Genomic DNA, 20173 nt, shown 5'->3' on the forward strand with positions numbered 1-20173 from the left:
AAGAAAAAGCTTATTAAAATGTGTGTAATTGTGTAAATTTAATATTTCATCCCCATGTCAATTTCTTCAGCTTACTTTTTGGGCAAATACCTTCTGTAGATAAACCTAGCTATCTTTTTTATGCTGGTCTGCACACCTGAGTAATCCAAACAGCTACTACTGACCAAGTACAAAAGTTGTATTAAATGTCATAATGTTTGGTTGTTAAATTATGTGTAAAAAAAAAAAAACCCAAAAAACATTCACTTTCATCTAAGTCTGCAAAACTAGATGCACTTTGGACTTTAGTAAATAAATATCCTGTCCTGTTTGTTGAAAACACATCCTCCGGTTTTAGTTATTTTTTTTGTCTTCAGTTAAACAGGTTTGATGATGCATCATTAGTTGTGAACTTCATATGTAGCAAAGTGCATGATTGGTGAAACATGTGGTTACAGTACCATATTGTGACTCTCTCTCATGCTCCCCTTACAAACAGAAGTTAGTTTAAGCTTAAGAATTGATTTTTGCCACACAAAAAAAACATATTAATTACCTAAATTAAATTGATTTCCTCTATTTGAAGTAAAATGAAACTGAAATGTGTGTTTTTAAGAGTATCTTCACCCTGAATTGAAAAGAAGGACACGGGACTCACTGTTGATGAAGCATTAGCAAACAAAAAACTTAAATTGTTGCCAGAAAAAGGATGAAAGCTGTATTTGATATGCAGAGTCATTCACTGTTGACCACAGGCTGCCCAGTCCTCCCTTACATCCAGTGAAATCCTGCCTCAAGCTTGTGTTCAGACAAGTGCCCAGGCTGTTGCAGTGGCCAACTGGCACACAGAGCAGCAGCATTAGTCTGACCAGGCGACACAGAGAGGCTTTCTCTCTCTGTGTATGTTCTCAGGCATCTGTGGAAGTGTTGGAGCATTTGTATCATTTGTGCCTGTGTGTGTGCCTTGCTGTTCAAGTGAGCTGGCAGGTAAGAGCATGCCCGGTGTTCAGTCTGAAAGATAAGCTCAACCCCCAGAGCACCTTTATTAAGACGCTGAACAGGCTCAGAGCAAGTGGTCATCTGCTTGTCTAAATACAAACATAGACGGAATAATGAGAGAGGTTTTATCTCCTCGCGGAGACTAGTGAATCCTGGACTTTTGATGACAAGGCGTTGTGGGGGTTTGGATGTTTGGACAGGCAGGCTGGTGAGGAGATGACAGCTGGAGTTCTGTTTCCTCCTCCTCTGTGCAGAGGCAGTATTTGCAGAATGAGATAAGACATGATTTCTCTGACAAGGCAAGGGCAAGCCTGATGTGCTGTACATTCTGAGTCCTATCCAACTGTGTGTGTGTGTGTGTGTGTGTGTGTGTGTGTGTGTGTGTGTGTGTGTGTGTGTGTGTGTGTGTGTGTGTGTGTGTGTGTGTGTGTGTGTGTGTGTGTGTGTGTGTGTGTGTGTGTGTGTGTGTGTGTGTGTGTGTGTGTGTGTGTGTGTGTGTCCAAACTGATCTGCTATTCCCGCCCAAGAACTTTTCAATATGTTGTAGCTGAACAGAATGCAGTCAGAGACCTCATCTTGGACAATACTTAACCAACACTGCCCCCTGTTGTACACAGAATAGACCGATTCATCAGAAACCGCTTTTAAAAGGAGGAAATGGATGAAGCTGTGTACACTTGTATCCCAATTCCCACACAATGTTTCTATACAGGTCCTAAGTTTGTAATATGACTAAATATACTAAACTGAGATGGTTTTACGTTTGCTGTTGATAAGCAGTGGAAATGAATCAGCATGAGACTCAGAATGAGTCAATCAACAAAAGCTAATTAATCTTAATTAAATATCAAATCAGTGTATTATAATACTCAGTATGGAGTGTATACGTGTGACTCAAAATCAAGGGTTTTTGATGCCCAGATGGAATAGCCCAGGTCAATTAAAGAACTCAAATCTAACAATAACTCCATTACTTCAGATTTTTTTTGTCATACGTTTTAGTTAAGAGGTCAAAAACATTCAAAAAGGTTTACAAATTGGTGTGATGCTGATCTTTAATAATTTACAAAAACCAGTAAACTGCCCGTCATCATCAGTCAGTTGCACCACATGTTGCAGTTGAAAAGAAGTTCTGAAATGGTCGACAGTCACGGGCTTTCACCTGAGAGTGATCTTTCTCTGCATTGTGTTCACACTAAACGCCCTGTTTCAACAGTCATTACATCACGCTGAAACAACCACTCCACTCTCAATTGTGTCTCTCTCAGATTCACTTCTCTCAGATGTTTGACCCTCTCTGTGTTCAGGTTGAGCCACTTGAAGGTTGTTTTTGAATTCCTCTGAAGTTTCTCTGTACTCAGTTTGAGGTTTGGACGTAAAAGCGGGATTTGTAGAATCACAATTAGTTCAGAAGCCAATCAGGGTCCAATAGGCAACTTTCAAATGTGTGAAGTGGAAAGTTGAAGTTAATTGAATTTATTCTCTATGAAAAACCAAACCACAGACAAATTAATGTTAAAAGCAATTTTTTTGTCAAGTTTTTTTTTTCATAATGTTTTATTGAGCCAAATATGATTTTACATAGTTTGTTGTCGTGTTAATGCTATTTTTTGTTTAGAAGAATTATAAAATGGATGATATGGAAGATATAGGATTGTATTCGAGACATGGAACAGTATCAAAAAAAAATAAGGACAGAAATTTTTTTTTAAATACATAATTGAATGAACTAAAAAATTTAAATCAAAATAGTAAATATCCATATAGCAAATAAAGGAGACATAAAATAAATCTATGAAGAGAGACATCACTTGAAATAAGACAGTCTAGATTCTAGAAAGATTAGTTACTTATCTTTATTTTCTCCAAAGTCTTCCATTCGTCTTCATGTCTGTCTTTCATTTACTCATTAAATAAAATATGAAACACGATTTAAGTAGAAGCAACAACTTCTGTTATTATTTCTACTTTAAGCATGGGAGACATAGTTATGATTTCATGATAATGTATGAAATTATATTTAATGACTAAGAGGCATCCCGTCCCATCTTCCTCCTCAGGTGACTGGAGGGAACAGTTGTGTCCTCTGGTGACCAGGTTAAAGGAGTGTGTGATGGAGGTGATGGAGAAGGCGAAGCGAGCCATGACCTTTGTGCTCCTACAGGAGGCAGCCTGCAGCATCCCACAGGGCTTCCTCCTCCAGCAGAGGCGAGATGTGGTCTTTAGTCAGGCAGTAGGTGGCCACACTGACACAATAAATAACTCTTTAGAAGTCCTCTAGAGGATGTGAAGTCTGTTCATACGATTTACTTCTCTTCATCTGAGTTCCTTTGAGATGCGTAGCTTCCGAATTCATGTGCATGCTGTTTGCAATTTACAAGACACAGGTCTCAATTGTGCATGTGTGTGTTTCTGTCCCCATTTTTACAGCTGGCAGCCTTGGCCTGCGGTTTTGTTATGAGGATGTATGCAGGAATGCAAGACAAAGGCTTCCTGAGGCAGCTCCACCTAGTTGGCCTGGTGGCCCAGTTTGAGAGCCTGCTCAGCACCTACAGTGAGTAAATCACAACCTCGACTCAATGCTGCTTTTGATTTTAGTTTGCTTCCTAAAAGAAAAAACTCAAATACACTTGTTTGGTTTTGGTGAACCTGGCTAGAATGAGTGATCAGGCCTTAACAAGTAACAACGTGTATCAAGGTGTTGAGCCGGTGTAGTGTTTTTGACCAAACAACTTTTACCATTTTATGTTTTAAACCAGGTGAAGGATACGCACAGCGTTTTGAGCAGTTTATCAGACAAATACAGGCACTAGTGACTGAACTCAAGGAGGCACTTGTAACATATGAGTAGACCTGTTCTAGTTACCTGCAGCATCGTGATCAAATTCTCATTCATGCTGGATTGCTACAGCAAGACCTTGCCCTATTTTGAGTGTAGGAACTAAAAAGATCAAATGTGACGAGTGATATGTAAATCCTGTTGTTTTGTCTAACTGTTTAAGATGAAGAGATCGGGATGCTGGAGGACATGGAGGTTGGAATCTCAGACTTACAGAGAGTCGTGTTTAAGATCACAGAGGCCAAGACAGACGACTTCAGTGACCTCCAGCCTTTAGTGTGTGGCCGACGGTGAGACTTCATCCCTCTCTCTAGTCTGTGTCTTTATGTGATGATGGCATCCCCTAAAGACAGTTAATTACTACAACCTGTTGCACTGGTTGTCTGTGTTTCTTGGTTGTTTATATATAATATATATATATATACTGTACTGTATATACTGTATATACTGTGCATTTTATATTTAATATTTCTGTACTGTTATTTTATTGCTTTTCATTGTATGCTGCCGTAGCGAAAAAAAATGTCCCCTTGGGGATTAATAAAGTAACTACCTAACCTAACCCAACCACTAATAGCAGTCGCAGTTGAGTACATTCTGAGAATCAAGTCCAGACAACTGTCTATTGACTGTTGTCTGGACTTATTTAGTAAATCTTCACCTTTAAAGTTTTGAGATTTGAGAGTGTCTTTATTTTATGGGTACTATAGGTTTTGTTTCTTATTGATTTATTTAATTTTTACAGTTTCCTTTAAAATGCCTGCACTTTCTTTGAAAACCCCTTAGAGAATAGCAATGTAATTTGGTATTAATTATGACAATGTTCAGTTGGTATGATTTCAATTATTCCATATAACTGGGAGCATAACTTTGTATGAAAGTGACCGTGTTTTAGTCAAATTCCATTTTAAAATTCAATCTAACTATGTTAACCTGTGTACATTCCTAGTTCTTTCTTACTGTGAAAAAACAAAGACTCCTGCACATAAAAAAAACCACCTACATTTAACCCAATAAAAAAAAGTGAGGGCAAGTTGTTTTAATGTGACACACCTGTCAATGTGACTCTCTTAACCTTCCTGTTATCCTCGGGTCTTTCGTGACCCGTTTTCAAAATCATTTTGAAAATAAATGTCTTATTTATTTGTCATTTAATTTCCCCCAATTGACTAAAGATAACAGGAAGGTTAAAGCAGTGGGTACTTTCTCTGTAAAGGGTGTCAGGATATTGTCACTATAATTACTGCTAAATGACACAGTTCTTCTCAAATAACTTAAGTGTAAACTATCAACAAATTACAGGACCCATAAAATAAATTGTTGCCAATTTCACTCCAGTAGAATTTTTTGTTTAGTTTAACTAATAACGGCAGTAATGTAAATAGACACAGCTGAATAAATGTAGTCGTGCACTGTTTATTTTCTACAAAATCTGTGACTGCACACTCAAGTTTTACTGTAAAGTGTAACAAATACCTTCTGTAATTACAAGTGGGCAGAGCTGCAGCCATTTCCTCTTTGACAAGAATCTTTTTACTGAAACCTCTCCATGTCTGGAATTTGACCCAAACACAAACCGCCTTCAATGTTCAAAATAGTATGTGAATGTGCACCATGTGCCACAGCTGTACTGTCATGAGGAAGAAGCTCTGACTTTTGGACTTGATAATTTTCCCTCATTTGTTCAGAAATTGTTCACTTACTTATTACAGCTGTTTGGACATGCAGTAAAGCAATAGTTTATTTGTCGGACATTTCCCTCAACTTTACTTGAACCAGTTACTGGTGCATTGAACCTTCACATCAGGCAGTCTGTTTAACACGCTCTCTTTCTCTCATGCACGCACACCATCAGTTTCTCTTTTCACACTTTGCTCCGGCCTGGTTTAGGTGTCAGATTATACAACTTCCCAAACATATCATATTCTGCAGCCCAGTAAAATATATCAAATTTCTTTTTAATTGCTTTTTCTCTTTCACCTTCTAATGCATTATTTTCTCTGCTTGCATTCAGAGACCACTTCATTGTAGAAGTGCCATTACCACAATTGGTTTTCCAGACCTTGCCAGAGGAGATCAAGGAGGGCAAGCCTCTACGAGTATTCCCGGTGCTGTTTAACGTGGGCATCAATGAACAACAAACTATAGCAGAGAGGTACTGCAGACATTCTTTGTTCACTCTGAAGAACTTACACTCAGCTGCTCTTAAAGGCAATTGCTCTTTATGTGAGCATGTTGCCCGGAGGCAATTCGGTCTTTAATTAGTATCTGATAACAGATTATTGTTTTGAGTTTTCTTAAAAAGCAAAAACAGTCCATGTAAAATCATGTTTTTTATTTTCTGAATGCAGCATTTACTGATGTGCATTGCAGTTACATCACATGAAAGATTGTGAACAGGTGAGGAAAGACATTAAGCATATTGATGATTGTTCTCCATAACTGCCCGTATTTATCCTCTCAGGTTTGGCGATATCTCCCTACAAGAAAGAATAAACCAGAAGAACTTTGAGACATTAGAGGCCTATTACAAATCGTTAAGTGAAAAGGTGCCACTAGAATGTAAGTGCACAATTTTCTAAAAATTCTTTGACCAGGGACAAATACTCTTCTTCTTTGTAAATCTCTTAGAAATACTCTGACTTATGTTCCTGGTCTCACCGCTGTACCAAAGTGTAGTTACAAAGATGTGGGTAAAGCATTACATGTATTGACTATCAGAATTACATCAGAAGTTTTAATATATAATTGTAGTATTTTTTACGAAAAGAGTGTGAATTTAATAATGTAAAAAATATGAGGTGAATTCTGTTTTCTTTTTTTCTGTTGACATTAATCCAACATAAACTTCATTCCCATCTGAGCTGGCAATGTGTTCATATTTTTCTACAAACAGGTCTACCGTGTTTTCACACACAGACTGACATAAAGGAATTACTTGAAACCTTGGGACAGAATGTCATCACAAAGAAGAGGAAGAATGTGGAGATACTGTGGATTGCTGGAACGGTGAGTGATGTTTTTATTGTAACTCTCTGTCCTCGTCAAGGAAGATTGTTTCCTCTCAACCGTATGACAAAATGTTCCATCTTGCATAACAAAGGTAACTATGATCTCGCAACACTTGATGTGTTTTAATGTTATGTTTGTGGCATATTAATATTTCATGGGCTTTAATGGGAGCACTGAGCCAAACAAAAAGCAACTGTCTGAGCATGATGAGTTGACTTTGAAAGACAATACATGCTGATCTTTATTATCTTGTTATATTCAGTACCTGTCAGTGAATTGTTATACATGTTCTTACAGTCCTTGTGATTAACAGAAGTCACTGTGCGAATATATTCTAACAAGAAAAAGAGTCTGCAGTCGTGCCTGTCACCTCTGTGCTGATGTTAAAGGGGACATATCATGTTTATTGTGTAAAAAAGGATAGTGTTGTTTGTGCATGCCCACAAACAGTCATCGGTTACGTAGCCTTTGTCTCTGAGGTTGTTCAGTAAGTTTTTTTTTCCCTCACACAGCTGAAATCTGTATGAATGTATTTAATTAGCTAACTGGGCCTGTATGAGATACACAACTTAAGATTCAACATCCATTTGCACAGAGACCATCCACACTGACTTCTTCTGTTAGTCTGGTTTAAAAAAAATAAAAATAAGATTATGAATACATTAAATTCAATTAATAAATTAGAACAAAGGGGAAATCATTTTAAAAGGTAACAAGCTTATCTTAGGGTGTGAGATAAACAGTTAAAAAAGAGGTTTTTGCACTGTAAATCATATATATTATGTCCCCTTTACATGGATATGATGTGTATATGTTTTTTTAATTTTTTATTTAATGTGTTATAATGGAGACATTTCTTTCAATATTGGTGGAAACATTTAACTCCGATCACCAAAGTAAATAGGATTCATCCTCAAGGAACTACAAATAACCATGATAATCTGTCTCGTACCTGTTGAGATATTTTTGTCTGGCTCAAAGTGTTTGACAGACTGAGTGACATTAGAATACATGTCACATGGCCTTTCTATACTTGATCAAATTAACAGGATCTTTATTTAAAGACATCAGCAGCAGCATTTTTTTCAATAAATGTAATAAGTTGGGGGAAACACAAATCTAAGCTACATGTTATAATATAATTGCATAGCAGGTACCTGTTGTTTAGGTGTTATATCACTGTATATCACAAAATATATAAATTTTATTTCAACAAATGTGTAATTTCCTTTTTTATAGTTTCATCTGATTTAAAGTCTGTTAGAATAAAACACACATGTATAACAAGGCTCTTTAAAAGTTGAATCACTAAATGATCAAAAAAAGGAACATTTCACATTAATGATTAATGTTTTTTTCTCCACTTCCCTCCAGATCTGCCGAAGGTTAAATGGCATCAGATTTACCAGCTGTAAAAGTGCCAAAGACCGAACATCCATGTCTGTCACATTAGAGCAGTGTGCCCTCCTACGTGATGAACACCAGCTCAGCAAGGACTTCTTCATTCGAGCTCTGGACTGCATGCGGAGGTAAGATAGAAATTAAAGATGGCATCAAACTATCACGGGTGCAAGTTATTATTCCAGCCAGTCTTAACGTACTGCACTTAAAATGTCATATTGACATGTTGTTCTGCTTTGACCTCCAATATGTAGCCATTCAGATAACTTTTTTTTGCTCTGATAAAATCTCAGTCATTTGAGACTTCTGCCATCACCACGGTCTAACGGCGCTCACAATAATGAAAAACATTAAAAACTTTAGCAGTCTTTCCAGGGACAATGTCCTGGTTTTGGTGACATTAATTGACAGTGGGATCTGTGACTTATTTAGTGTAACCAGGATGTTAATTCTGGAGAGACACGGTTGGATGTTTCATATTATTTTAGAGGAATTTCTAAGAAATCAGTTTGTTTGTTCCTACCCTCGAATACGACCCACTGGAGTGTTTCCTATATTAGCGCCCCTTAAGCCAAAAAAAACCACTTGATTAGGGTTAGGGAAAGATAATGGTTTGGGTTCAAATAATCACGTCAAAAGTGTTGTATGTTAAAGTTAATACATTCTAAAGTTATGCAATGTTATCATGTCCACAAAAAAGGCTGATTTAAAAAAGTGAAGCGAACAGCGGTCTCCTGCACTGAAGTCGGGGGCACGGTGGTGCAGTGGTTAGCATTGTCGCCTCACAGCAAAAAGGGTTCCGGGTTCAAATCCGGTCCTGGGCCTTTCTGTGCGGAGTTTGCATGTTCTCCCTGTGCTTGCGTGGGTTCCCCCTCGGGATGCTGCTGTAGCGAATGAATTTCCCCTCGGGGATTAATAGAGTACAATAAAAAAAAAAAAAGTCAGCTGTTGTATCAAACCACCCACCTACCCCTCCTGATAACAAGGAAAAACACATATTATGTTGACGTCATCAGAACTGCGTCACTTCTCCAGAACACCAGACTGTTGTTATTTATCCGACCTGTAGATGCAGCTTAACTTTAAAATGTAACTGTGGGTTATAATAATCTGCTTGCACACAAGACTTATGAAGTAATCTTTTGGAGAAGGGCAGTCTCTTTTTGTCATTTTTAGGAGCTTTTTTTTTTGGAGTAGTACCGAATAAACCTGAATAGACTTGTTATTACGAACCTCTGGTTAAAGTAATAACCTGCACCCACAGCATCCATCACACATCAAAGATATTTTGTCTGCACCTTCCCCTCGTAGCCTATCATCATTAGATGTGCCCGCGTAAACATCATCATGTGCTTCCTCCACCACCAACACCATCCCTCACATTTAAAGGCAACCATGCATGTTCCTATCGCTGCTGCAGGGACGCTGCTGCCTTTAATGTCCATGTTTGCCAGTAGGGTAAACATCTGCTTAAATCTGATAAGGTGTAGCTTTAGAAGTTTTGTAAGGATGTTGGTGAGGTGCATGCCTGAAATGCCTGTGGCAGGCATATAGAGGCCGTACAGGCCCATGCATTGCAGCTGTGTTGTGAGTAAGAGAAGTAAGACACAAATACAATCAATGAGGTTCAAAACTACTGGCCACAAATCAATGATTCAACATATTGTACAACTGATCAGGGTCACAAATTAGTGTAAATTAAGCTTGGTAATTGAATAAGCAAACCACAAGTCCTACTGAATAATAACTTGTTTTTTATTAAGTAGCACAACAGAATAATGCAGTTAATTCGACTGATGTGATGGGCATTAACTCACGTGTCGTTTGTGCAAAAACAAATCCTGATGACTCTTCTCAAACCTGCTCATGTTTAATGTTCAATGTAAAAAAGCCATGAAAAGAAAAACAATCACAGTAGAACTCACTGTTCTGCCTGTAAGATCTCTAGAGAACTCTTCTGGTCTGCTTAGCTTATATTGGCATAATAAGTAAACATACAGGCTGTCAATCAGTGATGGAGATCTGAACACATAAAGAGGACGCTGTATTTTAGTTGTTACAGGACACTCCAGTGATTCGCTGTGATGTCCTTCAAGGTCAATGACGTAATCCCCTTTGACCATCTGTGTTGTCATTCAATTCTTGAAACACTAGTTATTTGGTTCTAAATTAACAAAGGCCGTGCATCTGAAACCAAACTTTTGTACTTGACGATGTTTTAATACAAATTATTTATTGATAATTTTGTGTTAAAATGGAAGTAAAAGGAGGAGATCCCAAAAATTGGTCAGCTTTATAAAATGAAGGAAAATCTTGATACATTAATGTTTGTGTGTCAAACAAAACAATGTCATGTTGGACATCCTTTTACCGTAATTTTAGTAACATATTGGCACTGATTTAAATTAATTAACATTACTATTTATATTTGGTCCAGTGTCACCACTAAAATCTGTGCATTTATTATAATGAACACTGCTTTTGTTTGGGTTCATCAGGTTGAAAGTGTCAGCATTACCGAACATCATCACTTTAGGAAATCATTTATAAACCTGGTGAGTCAGTAAAGGTTTTACAACAATGTTGAAAATCAGCTTGACTAATTCTGTGACAGAATTGGTTTATTTATTCGTAAAAATGTGGGGAACTTTTATGTTGGTGATTAGACATGCTGGGTCGGTTGGTTGTAATGTTATAATATACTTAGGTATTTATGTACCCAACAGTGATATTGTCAATACAATAAATCACTGGGTGTGAACTTAACAGTTGTGTTTTATTGTACAAGACGTGACGTTTATTGCGTAGCCACATTTTGTATTTACATATCTAGCTGGTCTGTCGTTGAGTCTTCTTGTCAGTAGTGTCAGGTATTTCATGTATGTTCTTCCCATGATGCATTTTTGTGTAGTTTCATTACCTACAATGGCTGAAGAGGTCATATATTGTCATGAGTTTCCCACATGGACCTCTGGTCTCTGACAGTAAAATGAACAAATGTCTGCACTTGTCCAAAGGTGCTGATTATCTAATGTAGAGGCGGGTTTTGATAAATATATTTTCAACTTGCAGACATTGAATTAAATCGGTTATAAACAAGGTGTTAATGTGGTGAAAAGCTGATCCCAAATAAAGTCAACACAGAAGTCTCGAATCCTACAAAAACCTGTTTAACTTAAGCTGTAACACAATTCTTTCACTCTGGACTTCAGTGAACGCATGTCAGCTGGATTAGATGTAGTGAATACAAATTCCAGGTAATGCTTTTATCATTGAACTTGCATTAAAAACTGCATGTCTCCTTCCTCCACTCTCCAATCATTTAATTCTGTGGCTGACAGTGCAGTTGTTGGTGTGCACGTTTCTCATATTCTTGCTCCATCTGTGGCCGCCGTCTGTGTCTAAGTGGGCCTTCTGGTTTGAGCCTGTGATGACTCTCAAGCCGTCAATCTGTGCTAGGAAATCCACTTAGACAGCATCTATATTGTACTAACATCGCAGTGTTTTGATCTGTCTCTGTTCGCTCTGTTTCACTCTGATGGGCACCCCTGCAGTCGGCTGACCCAGGGAGACATTGGGCAGTGGGAGGATCCCGAGGCTGGCACCGTGACAGAGAACAAGCCAGCGTCGCGACACTTTTATCCCATTGCCCTGCTGCTTGTTAGCTCCCACTTACTGGTTGTGTGGCTCATTTTAAGTCTTGTTTTTCTGCTTGCAAAATATCAATAAAGTGCTGACAATGCCATCTCTACGCACTGCTTTTTTTCTGTTTGCTGATTATTCTTTTATTAGTGGGGGTATTATGAGCTAACGGGCTTTTTGTGTAAGGGTAATTAGTGCAAGTGGTTTATTATCGACCTCAGGCTGTGGGGCATTAATCGCTCTGCAGTAGTGGAGGACAAGGAAAATTGATTTCCATCAGATGGTATTAGGTAACAAAATCAGCTATTAAACATTTACTCTCCCCAGATTTACTAGTTGTTGTTTTTTTGGTAAGTTAGTCCATATTATCTGACAAGATCAAGACTTCAAAACTAATACAAACATAAAGTTTAGACTCACTGAAATCCAAACGTATAAACAATATAAACAAAAACTATGACTATGTTAATGTGTAGCTTAAAGATCAAGCCTGATGTTTTTCTGTGTTTATCTCACTTCGAACAACAACACTGCACAGGTCCATGTATCAATACGGTCCGATTTCCCTACGCTCTCTTTATCACTTTGCCACAAATTCATGCATTACTGTTAGCATTAATGAGAACGGTATGTGTGGGATTCACTTTAAAATACATCATAGCGGCTACATTCATGGCGATGTGGGAACATTTCACCCAGAATAATTGAAGTGTTTTTAATAGTTTTTCATTACTGTGTCAAAAATAAGGTGTCGATATTCTTATTGGGATCAAGTTATTGTTGGTTTTGGTCTTTTTATAGCATAATACAAAACTGTATAGAATATTAAAACTATTATCTTTAAAGGAAACGGACGATATGGTATTTAAAGTAGTAACAGAAGTTACATTTAAAATCTGATGAATCAAAACCTTGTTTTTTAGAGAGAGAGAGTTAATACAAAAGGGAGCGACGTATGTTTTTCATGCACAAAAGAAGTTTCAAAGGTACCAGTACACTGAACAGATAAACAGGTTGGAGTTCATTTTTCAACATCACTGGCAGGTAGCCAACTTCAACAAAATGTCTGGAAATGTCTGCTGTGTAAGATTGATAGTGTTTCTGTATTTGTAGTGGAGCGTAAATATCTTTTAATTTACACATTTGTCAATTTAGTTGGGTTTCTTTATTTATTTGAAGCATTTCTGTTCTTGCTTGTGTTTCGTCCGTTTGCATGAGTTTCCTTTTCTGCTACTGACAACTCTTTAACACTTGCTTTGATACACAGATATTTCTGTCCTAATACTGAGTTAACTTGCTTCTATGTCAGCACATGTAGTCACACATTGTTAAGAATAGCCCGGTGTAGCTCCTCACTGCCTTGCTGTAACATTACATGTGTAAAAAGTCAGTTGTAATGATATTATGTAGCAGTGAGCAGTGCTCTTCTGTGCTCATCGTGGGTATGAGGTCACAATTTGAAACAGCCTTTTTCTAAACTTATCAGGATTGTAAGACTCCCTGCTGAGTGAGCCCCTTCCTGTTTAGCTATATGTCAACAGTTCAAACTTAATTATAAACCACACCAAACATCCGAACTCCATTATGTAGCTTTTTAGGAGTTTGTGATATACTGTAATCCTGTGATCATCATCACAGCATATTCTGTTGTTAGAAAAAAAAAATGAAAGAATTATCAAACAACTACATGGTCCTCATGGTAAGATTTTCTCAATGGTGGATTCCAATGTGAAGAAAAACCTTTGAGTACAGTACGAGTATGGTCATGTAGGATATTATGAAATACTCACAAAGTTATAAGATGTTGTGCAACAGAATCCCATCAGATCCCTTTAAAAAAAAAAAAAAAAAAATTGTACTCCACTGCTCACTTTTTCTTTTACTTCATTCAGATCACAATATGAAAAATACAATTTAAAAAAGATGTTTTCATTTCTCTCCCAATGGTGAACCTTGCATAATCTTTGTAGCGACTTCTTTCATTATTTCCTTTGAGCTCAATTTGAAAACCTGGATTTAAAGTATTTAAAGTAACGTGTTAATCCAGGGATAGTTTTATGTAAGACATTCAAACTAAAACTTCACTGACATTTCGTGTCTTGCCCAAAAGTATTTATTGTACAGCAGACAATGCTGTCTTTGTGTGAGATGGGACTGGAAATATCTTCATAATGTGACTGCATTATTCCACACCATCTTGGCAGCAATAATATGGTTCATAATGGGTTTCCATTGTAATCCTCCTGATATTTTTTACAGTTGTGAAATAGTTTGTTGATACTGTTTCAGAAAAATGGGAAAAGCACACCATTTCCTCTGAAAAAACTTGAAACTGAGGAAAGTGGTCAGCCTCCATCCTTGTTTATCCCATATTTAATACAAATCAGACTTTGCTTCAGATTTTTGATTCAACAGAATATTTTTAATTGTTAAATAATAACGACAACAGCAACATGAAGCACTTTAGAGGGAATACAGTACCTGCAAACAGACGACTTGTGTAGCTCTCAGTGAGACTTGCGCACCTGTCAACAGGTCATTTGGTTCACTCTTCCAGAGCAAACTGCTCTAGCTGTCTCAGGTTTGAACGGGCCTTCTGCAGCTTGCATCTTTCAGCTCTTTCCAGTTGTTTAATATGTATACATTATATATTTTGCTGCTTATTCTTTCTTCTTCTTTTTTTAAAGAAAAATGCAAACAGGTTGCACATTGATTAACCAAATTCAATGACACAAATTAGTGAGAAGCTTCCTTTACAGGCCTGCATTTGTCATTCTCATTACAAACATGATTTTTAGATCTCACTCATGTTTACTTTTGTTTGTTCTCTTTTCTTTTCTTTCCTCATTCCTCCTCACCCTCTTTATTTTGATCATCAGAGAAGGATGTCGGATTGAGAACGTTCAAAAGAATATTAGATGCAGGAAATATGCCTTCAACATGTTGCAGCTGATGGCCTTCCCCAAGTGCTACCGACCTCCGGAGGGGACTTATGGCAAAGTTGACTCATGAGGACGTGAGCCACGTACTGTCAAAGTACTCTCTCAGTGTTGTCCAAGTAGTAAATATATCAAAGGTTATAAATAATAGTGAGGATATAAAATGTTGTATTGTTCAGAATGAAAACACCTACTGGATGTTTTTTTGTTGTTGCTGTTTGTTTTTGTTTGCTCTGGTATGGGAGAGGTGTACATGCATAAGCCTAAAGAAAAAGGGGTTTATTCAATCCCAAGCTGAATTATACATGTTACTTGTAAAAGAAATGCATTTTCCTGCTTTTTTTTAATGGTTTAAGCAGCAATAAACTGTTCATCTGTGAGTGCAAGCCAAAGATGTAGACAATCAGTGTGTGCAGTTTATGTTAATGAGTCTTTCAACACCTCAAACAGTTTATACTGCATTTGTTTGTATGCGTGAGGAATTTCTCTTCTGCAGATTGTTTTTAAAGTGAGTGTTTGTGTGATTAAAATACTCACCGGTTGGGATTGTTTGCTGGTTATGTGGCGATGAAAAAAACAAAGTGGATCTCTAAACTTTTTTTTGTTAGTTACAGTTCCCATGTTCAGGAGTGGACGACCATGCTCCAGTGATTTTTGTGGAATAAATACTCCTCTCCACAATGAAATGCAAAATAGGAGGGTTTTAATGTTCTAAGTTTTACAAGAAGTGCAACACTTAAAGCCTGACCTTGTGTAGATGACTTTATGCACTTCTATTGTTCTCAAGAATGAGATCTGTTCATTTTTATAATATCACATGTTCAGGTCTAAACCTTCCTATCATTGTTTTTCCCTTAACTTTACATCTACTTGTGTTTCAAACCAAATGTTCTATCATGTTTGTATATCTCTATTGATACAGCCCAGTGAGACCAAATTAAGTGCAGCTTGATCATTGGAAACAAATTAATTATTTATTTTTTTTAACTCTAAAGTAGTTTTATATTCTGGGGGTTGATACCTTGGACTTCTATGCATGTTTGAAAAGATTAGTTGTGTGATACATTTGACATTTACAAATGCCCATTTCAAATTAAAGAATGATTTCATCTTTGTACTGATTGTATAGAGATATATGTGTAATGATTTGCATGCGTTTTTTACAGGTGTACATGTAATTGAACATTATTTGTCTATACAATATAACATAATAGACAAGAAAAAAAATTATAATATGAGACAAAGCATATATATTGTCAAGAAAATTCTATTGTTTAGTCCTAACATGGCGGCACAGTGGTAGAGTGGCTAGCATGGTCGCCTCACAGCAAAAAGGTTCCAGGTTTGAATCCGGGCCTGGGCCGTTCTGTGTGGAGTTTGCATGTTCTCCCTGGGTTCTCTCCAGGTACTCCAGCTTCCTCCAACCATCCAATAACGTGCCTCTCAGGTTAATTGATGGTTCTACAAATTGCCCTTAGGTGTGAATGAGAGCGTGAATGGTCTTTGTTTCTGGTCTGTCTCTGTGTTGGCCCTGTGTTAGGCTGGCGACCTGTCCAGGGTGAACCCTGCCTTCGCCCTAAGTGAGCTGGGATAGGCTCCAGCCCTTCCCTGACCCTGTTCAGGATAAAGTGGGTATAGATAATGGATGGATGGATGGATGGATGGATGGATGGATGGATGGATGGATGGATAGTCCTGACATAAGGAACACCCTGACCCCAGGAACTAACTGTTCCTGCTACATGTTGAGCATGTCTGACTCTCGGTCTCACGGTATTCAGCCAAGGACACAAGGTGTTCCTATAGTTGAGTCCAGACAGAGAGGTGTAGCAATCCGGCATTGCCACACGTTGTGGCCTCTCTCCTCGATTGACCAATAAACGTCACACCCAAATCGGTCTCCTCTACTTTCTCCACCTCATCTCCACGATTTCCATCACAAAGGTGTGTTCCTGATGCCAATTTGTGATGGAAATATAATACAGATATACATGAAGGCAGGAAAGGAATGAGAAATGTAATTACAATGGAATGTGTGAGGCAACTTGTGATTTGTGTATGTGTAGTGTGGTGTTGAGTAATTTATTGAAATAGGTCAGGGATTCTTAATGGTAAAAGATCAGGGAGAGATTAACTTTATTTCAGCACAGATCCTGTGTCCCGTACACATGGCCACATGGGGTATGAAAAAACACTGTACCAGATAATAACCTGATTTTATTGGCCAGGTATCTGGGGGGATGTGCGCCGTTGGTCTGCATCCTGCCCGGAGTGTCAATTGGAAAACCATCCGGCCATTCCGAGGGCACTTTTGCGCCCTCTGCCATTAATGGAGGTCTCATTTGAGCAGATTGGCATGGACCTCATCGGGCCATTTCACAAAAGTGCACACAGATATCCAGAGATGCTAAAAGCTTATCTAAGAGGACAAATAATATCTTATACAAAGGGTATCAAAAATAAATATATGAAAGAGATATCTAAACCGTCTGTGCGGTAGCCTTGTGACGTCGATAGGCTAGCTTTTAGCCCCACCTAAAAAAAACCTGAGCTGAAGACGGATGAGAAACTGTTTAACGGTCTAACTCCACATTTCAGTGCGACAAAGTTTTCAAACTTTGCACATGCTTTCAGCGACTTATTTCACACGTATATAATGTACTGAGAGAAGCAAATCTTGGAATTTACTTTACAGCAACTTTAATTAGCCCAGCTGAATCGAATACCTGATTGTTCCTCTCTTCCTCTTTAAAAACCAAGTCTCAGGACACCAGAGGGCTTGCACTCCTGGAGAGACTGAGCAGCAGGCTGGCTGCAGACCTGATGTATGACACATACGTGTGACATATTCTCAGATGCTCGGCAGCAGAGCACACAGTCATTGATACATTGTTTGTGTTTGAGTAAATCCTTTGGAAACTGTACTTTGGCTGGTTGTTGTTCGTTCGTGCTGAAAGAATTCACGGAGGCAGCAAGATGTCTGTTCCCATGTATTTCCCATCACTGATTAATTTTTCTCCTGGCAACTACAGAATTAATGCCAAATGTGTGTCAAAAAACACAAAAAACATGTCAGTTTCATGTCTTATCTATGTTTTAGATTTTGGCAACTCCAATTGCCAAATTTGAAACCCAGGCCTAATCCAAGACCTGCTACTATGTTATCTTTATTTGATGTATTAGTGACTGTTGGCTGTGAGCCATGCATTGGCTCTATTTCCTTCTGAACAATGGTTATCTAATTGCAACCCAACTGCTGTTGAAAAGAGACATAAACATATTCCAAGTTCCACTCTGACAGCACAGCTTTACAATGAAGAGCTCAAACAGCATTAATAAATGGATGTTGACACTTCAATCAAATACTGATTGTCTGTCATGAAGTTCAAGGAAACCATAACCATCTTTAGATTTCCTGGACCCTCCTTACCACTTGTACCCACATTCGGTTTCTCTCTCGTTCGGCAGAAAACGGTTAAACTACATTCTCCTAAATCTTAATGAAATCTTTACAGTTGAAGAGCAAAATAATTTGCAACTTTTTATATATAAAGATACTTAGGGGAGTTTTGATCTGTAGTTGCGATGTGGAGCAACTTTTTACAAGTGGATTACTTGAGGATGACCATCCTCAATGCAGTGAGGTTGCATTCAGACTAACTTTAGCCCTGTGTGGAAAATCACAAGCCAACGTATTTTATTGAATAAGGTCGACAAGAAGCACTTCAAGAAAAAAAAACACAGGATTAAAAGCGACAGCTGGTCGTACGGATAGCTGCATAGAGAGAGAGAGAGAGAGAGAGAGAGAGAGAGAGAGAGAGAGAGAGAGAGAGAGAGAGAGAGAGAGAGAGAGAGAGAGAGAGAGAGAGAGAGAGAGAGAGAGAGAGAGAGAGAGAGAGAGAGAGAGAGAGAGAGAGAGAGAGAGAGAGAGAGAGAGAGAGAGAGAGAGAGAGAGAGAGAGAGAGAGAGAGAGAGAGAGAGAGAGAGAGAGAGAGAGAGAGAGAGAGAGAGAGAGAGAGAGAGAGAGAGAGAGAGAGAGAGAGAGAGAGAGAGAGAGAGAGAGAGAGAGAGAGAGAGAGAGAGAGAGAGAGAGAGAGAGAGAGAGATGCTCTGCCTGTGCGTTGGCCAAAGCTGTCTTTGGATATGGTTATTACTTGAACTTCTCTCATATTTCTGGTTGACTATTTAGTGCTATGGGGATGTCCGACTGTTACGATTTGAACCAGCAGTCCCTCGATGACAGATGTGTCACTGGAATACCACAAGAGTTCAGCGAAAAAATGTACCCTTGTGGGATTAATAAAGTAACTATCGCTCTATAGCAGCATCAATACAATGCTCAGCCAGAAAAAAAACACTGCTGGGTGTAGTCAATGTTCCACCCATTAAAAAGACGTGTCACAGCGATCATCGTAACAAAAACAGCACAGCCATGGGTTCTCTCACAGAGACGGCTGTGTCATCCCAAGGCTGCAGTCCTGATCACAGATACAGTCTGCCTCGGCAGCGGTGCTGAACCAGCTCCTCTAGTTTTCCTTCCTAATGCTAATGTACAGACTTGTGCCTGAGGACTGTCACTTCTCAGTATGCAGCAGCCTCCTACACAACACTTAAACATGATCATAATAAAACTTAGCCGTTCTAGATGGGTCAGAGGAAATGCAACTTTCAGACAAAAAGTGTTTAGAAAATCAAAAAGTCTGTTTTGCCAAACTTGTTTTACTTGTAAAATAAATGCACTTTACACATTTCCACTTAGTTTTCGTGGCTCAAGTAGCAAAAAAAAAAGTGCAGCGTGTGAGCAAACCAGTCTTTAGATAATGTGTGTACAGTATATTAATTATCTGTTTCTGGTCTGAATCCCTGTTAAAGCCATTTGATTAGTAAAATAAACACTGTATTTAAAATTTTTACTTCATAATCAGACAAAATCCAAAAGAATAAAATCCCATCTCAGATTATTATAAACCAGTTTGCCCCCTTCCTGATTTCTTTGCATGTTTGTTACACTTACATGTTTCAGATCATCAAACAAATTTAAATATTAGTCAAAGATAACACAAATAAACATAAAATGTAGTTTTTAAATGAAGGTTTTTATTATTAAGGGAGAAAAAACAATCCAAACCCACATGGCCCTGTGTGAAAAAGTGTTTGCCCCCTAAACCTAATAACTGGTTGGGCCACCGTTAGCAGCAACAACTGCAATCAAGCGTTTGCGATAACTTGCAATGAGTCTTTTACAGATGTGGAGGAATTTTGGCCGACTCATCTTTGCAGAGTTGTTGTAATTTAGCCACATTGGAGGGTTTTCCAGCACGAATCACCTTTTTAAGGTCATGCCACAGCATCTCAATAGGAT

General features: G+C 38.2%; 1 protein-coding gene across 5 annotated transcripts in view; it reads left to right on the forward strand.

The window, feature by feature from the left end:
• The window catches only part of inpp4b (inositol polyphosphate-4-phosphatase type II B), a 138484-nt gene extending 122008 nt beyond the window's left edge, over positions 1 to 16476 (forward strand). For 3 of the 5 annotated variants that reach the window (XM_069689283.1, XM_069689285.1, XM_069689286.1), the window contains 8 exons: positions 3039 to 3211; positions 3409 to 3532; positions 3981 to 4107; positions 5832 to 5972; positions 6282 to 6379; positions 6714 to 6826; positions 8204 to 8358; positions 11785 to 14552. In XM_069689283.1, the coding sequence (XP_069545384.1) occupies positions 3039 to 3211; positions 3409 to 3532; positions 3981 to 4107; positions 5832 to 5972; positions 6282 to 6379; positions 6714 to 6826; positions 8204 to 8358; positions 11785 to 11959 (1106 nt within the window). In that variant the 3' untranslated portion in view covers positions 11960 to 14552. Of the gene's footprint in view, positions 1 to 3038; positions 3212 to 3408; positions 3533 to 3980; positions 4108 to 5831; positions 5973 to 6281; positions 6380 to 6713; positions 6827 to 8203; positions 8359 to 11784; positions 14553 to 14751 lie in introns of those variants that run through there. The other 2 variants (XM_069689284.1, XM_069689287.1) reach the window with 1 other exon arrangement.
• Positions 16477 to 20173: the final 3697 nt, after the last annotated feature.

This window comes from Brachyistius frenatus, unplaced genomic scaffold (genome assembly GCF_029030835.1).
Source record: "Brachyistius frenatus isolate BFR_SWC_R1_liver_20210118 unplaced genomic scaffold, ASM2903083v1 Contig_7, whole genome shotgun sequence".
Classification (NCBI taxonomy): domain Eukaryota; kingdom Metazoa; phylum Chordata; class Actinopteri; family Embiotocidae; genus Brachyistius; species Brachyistius frenatus.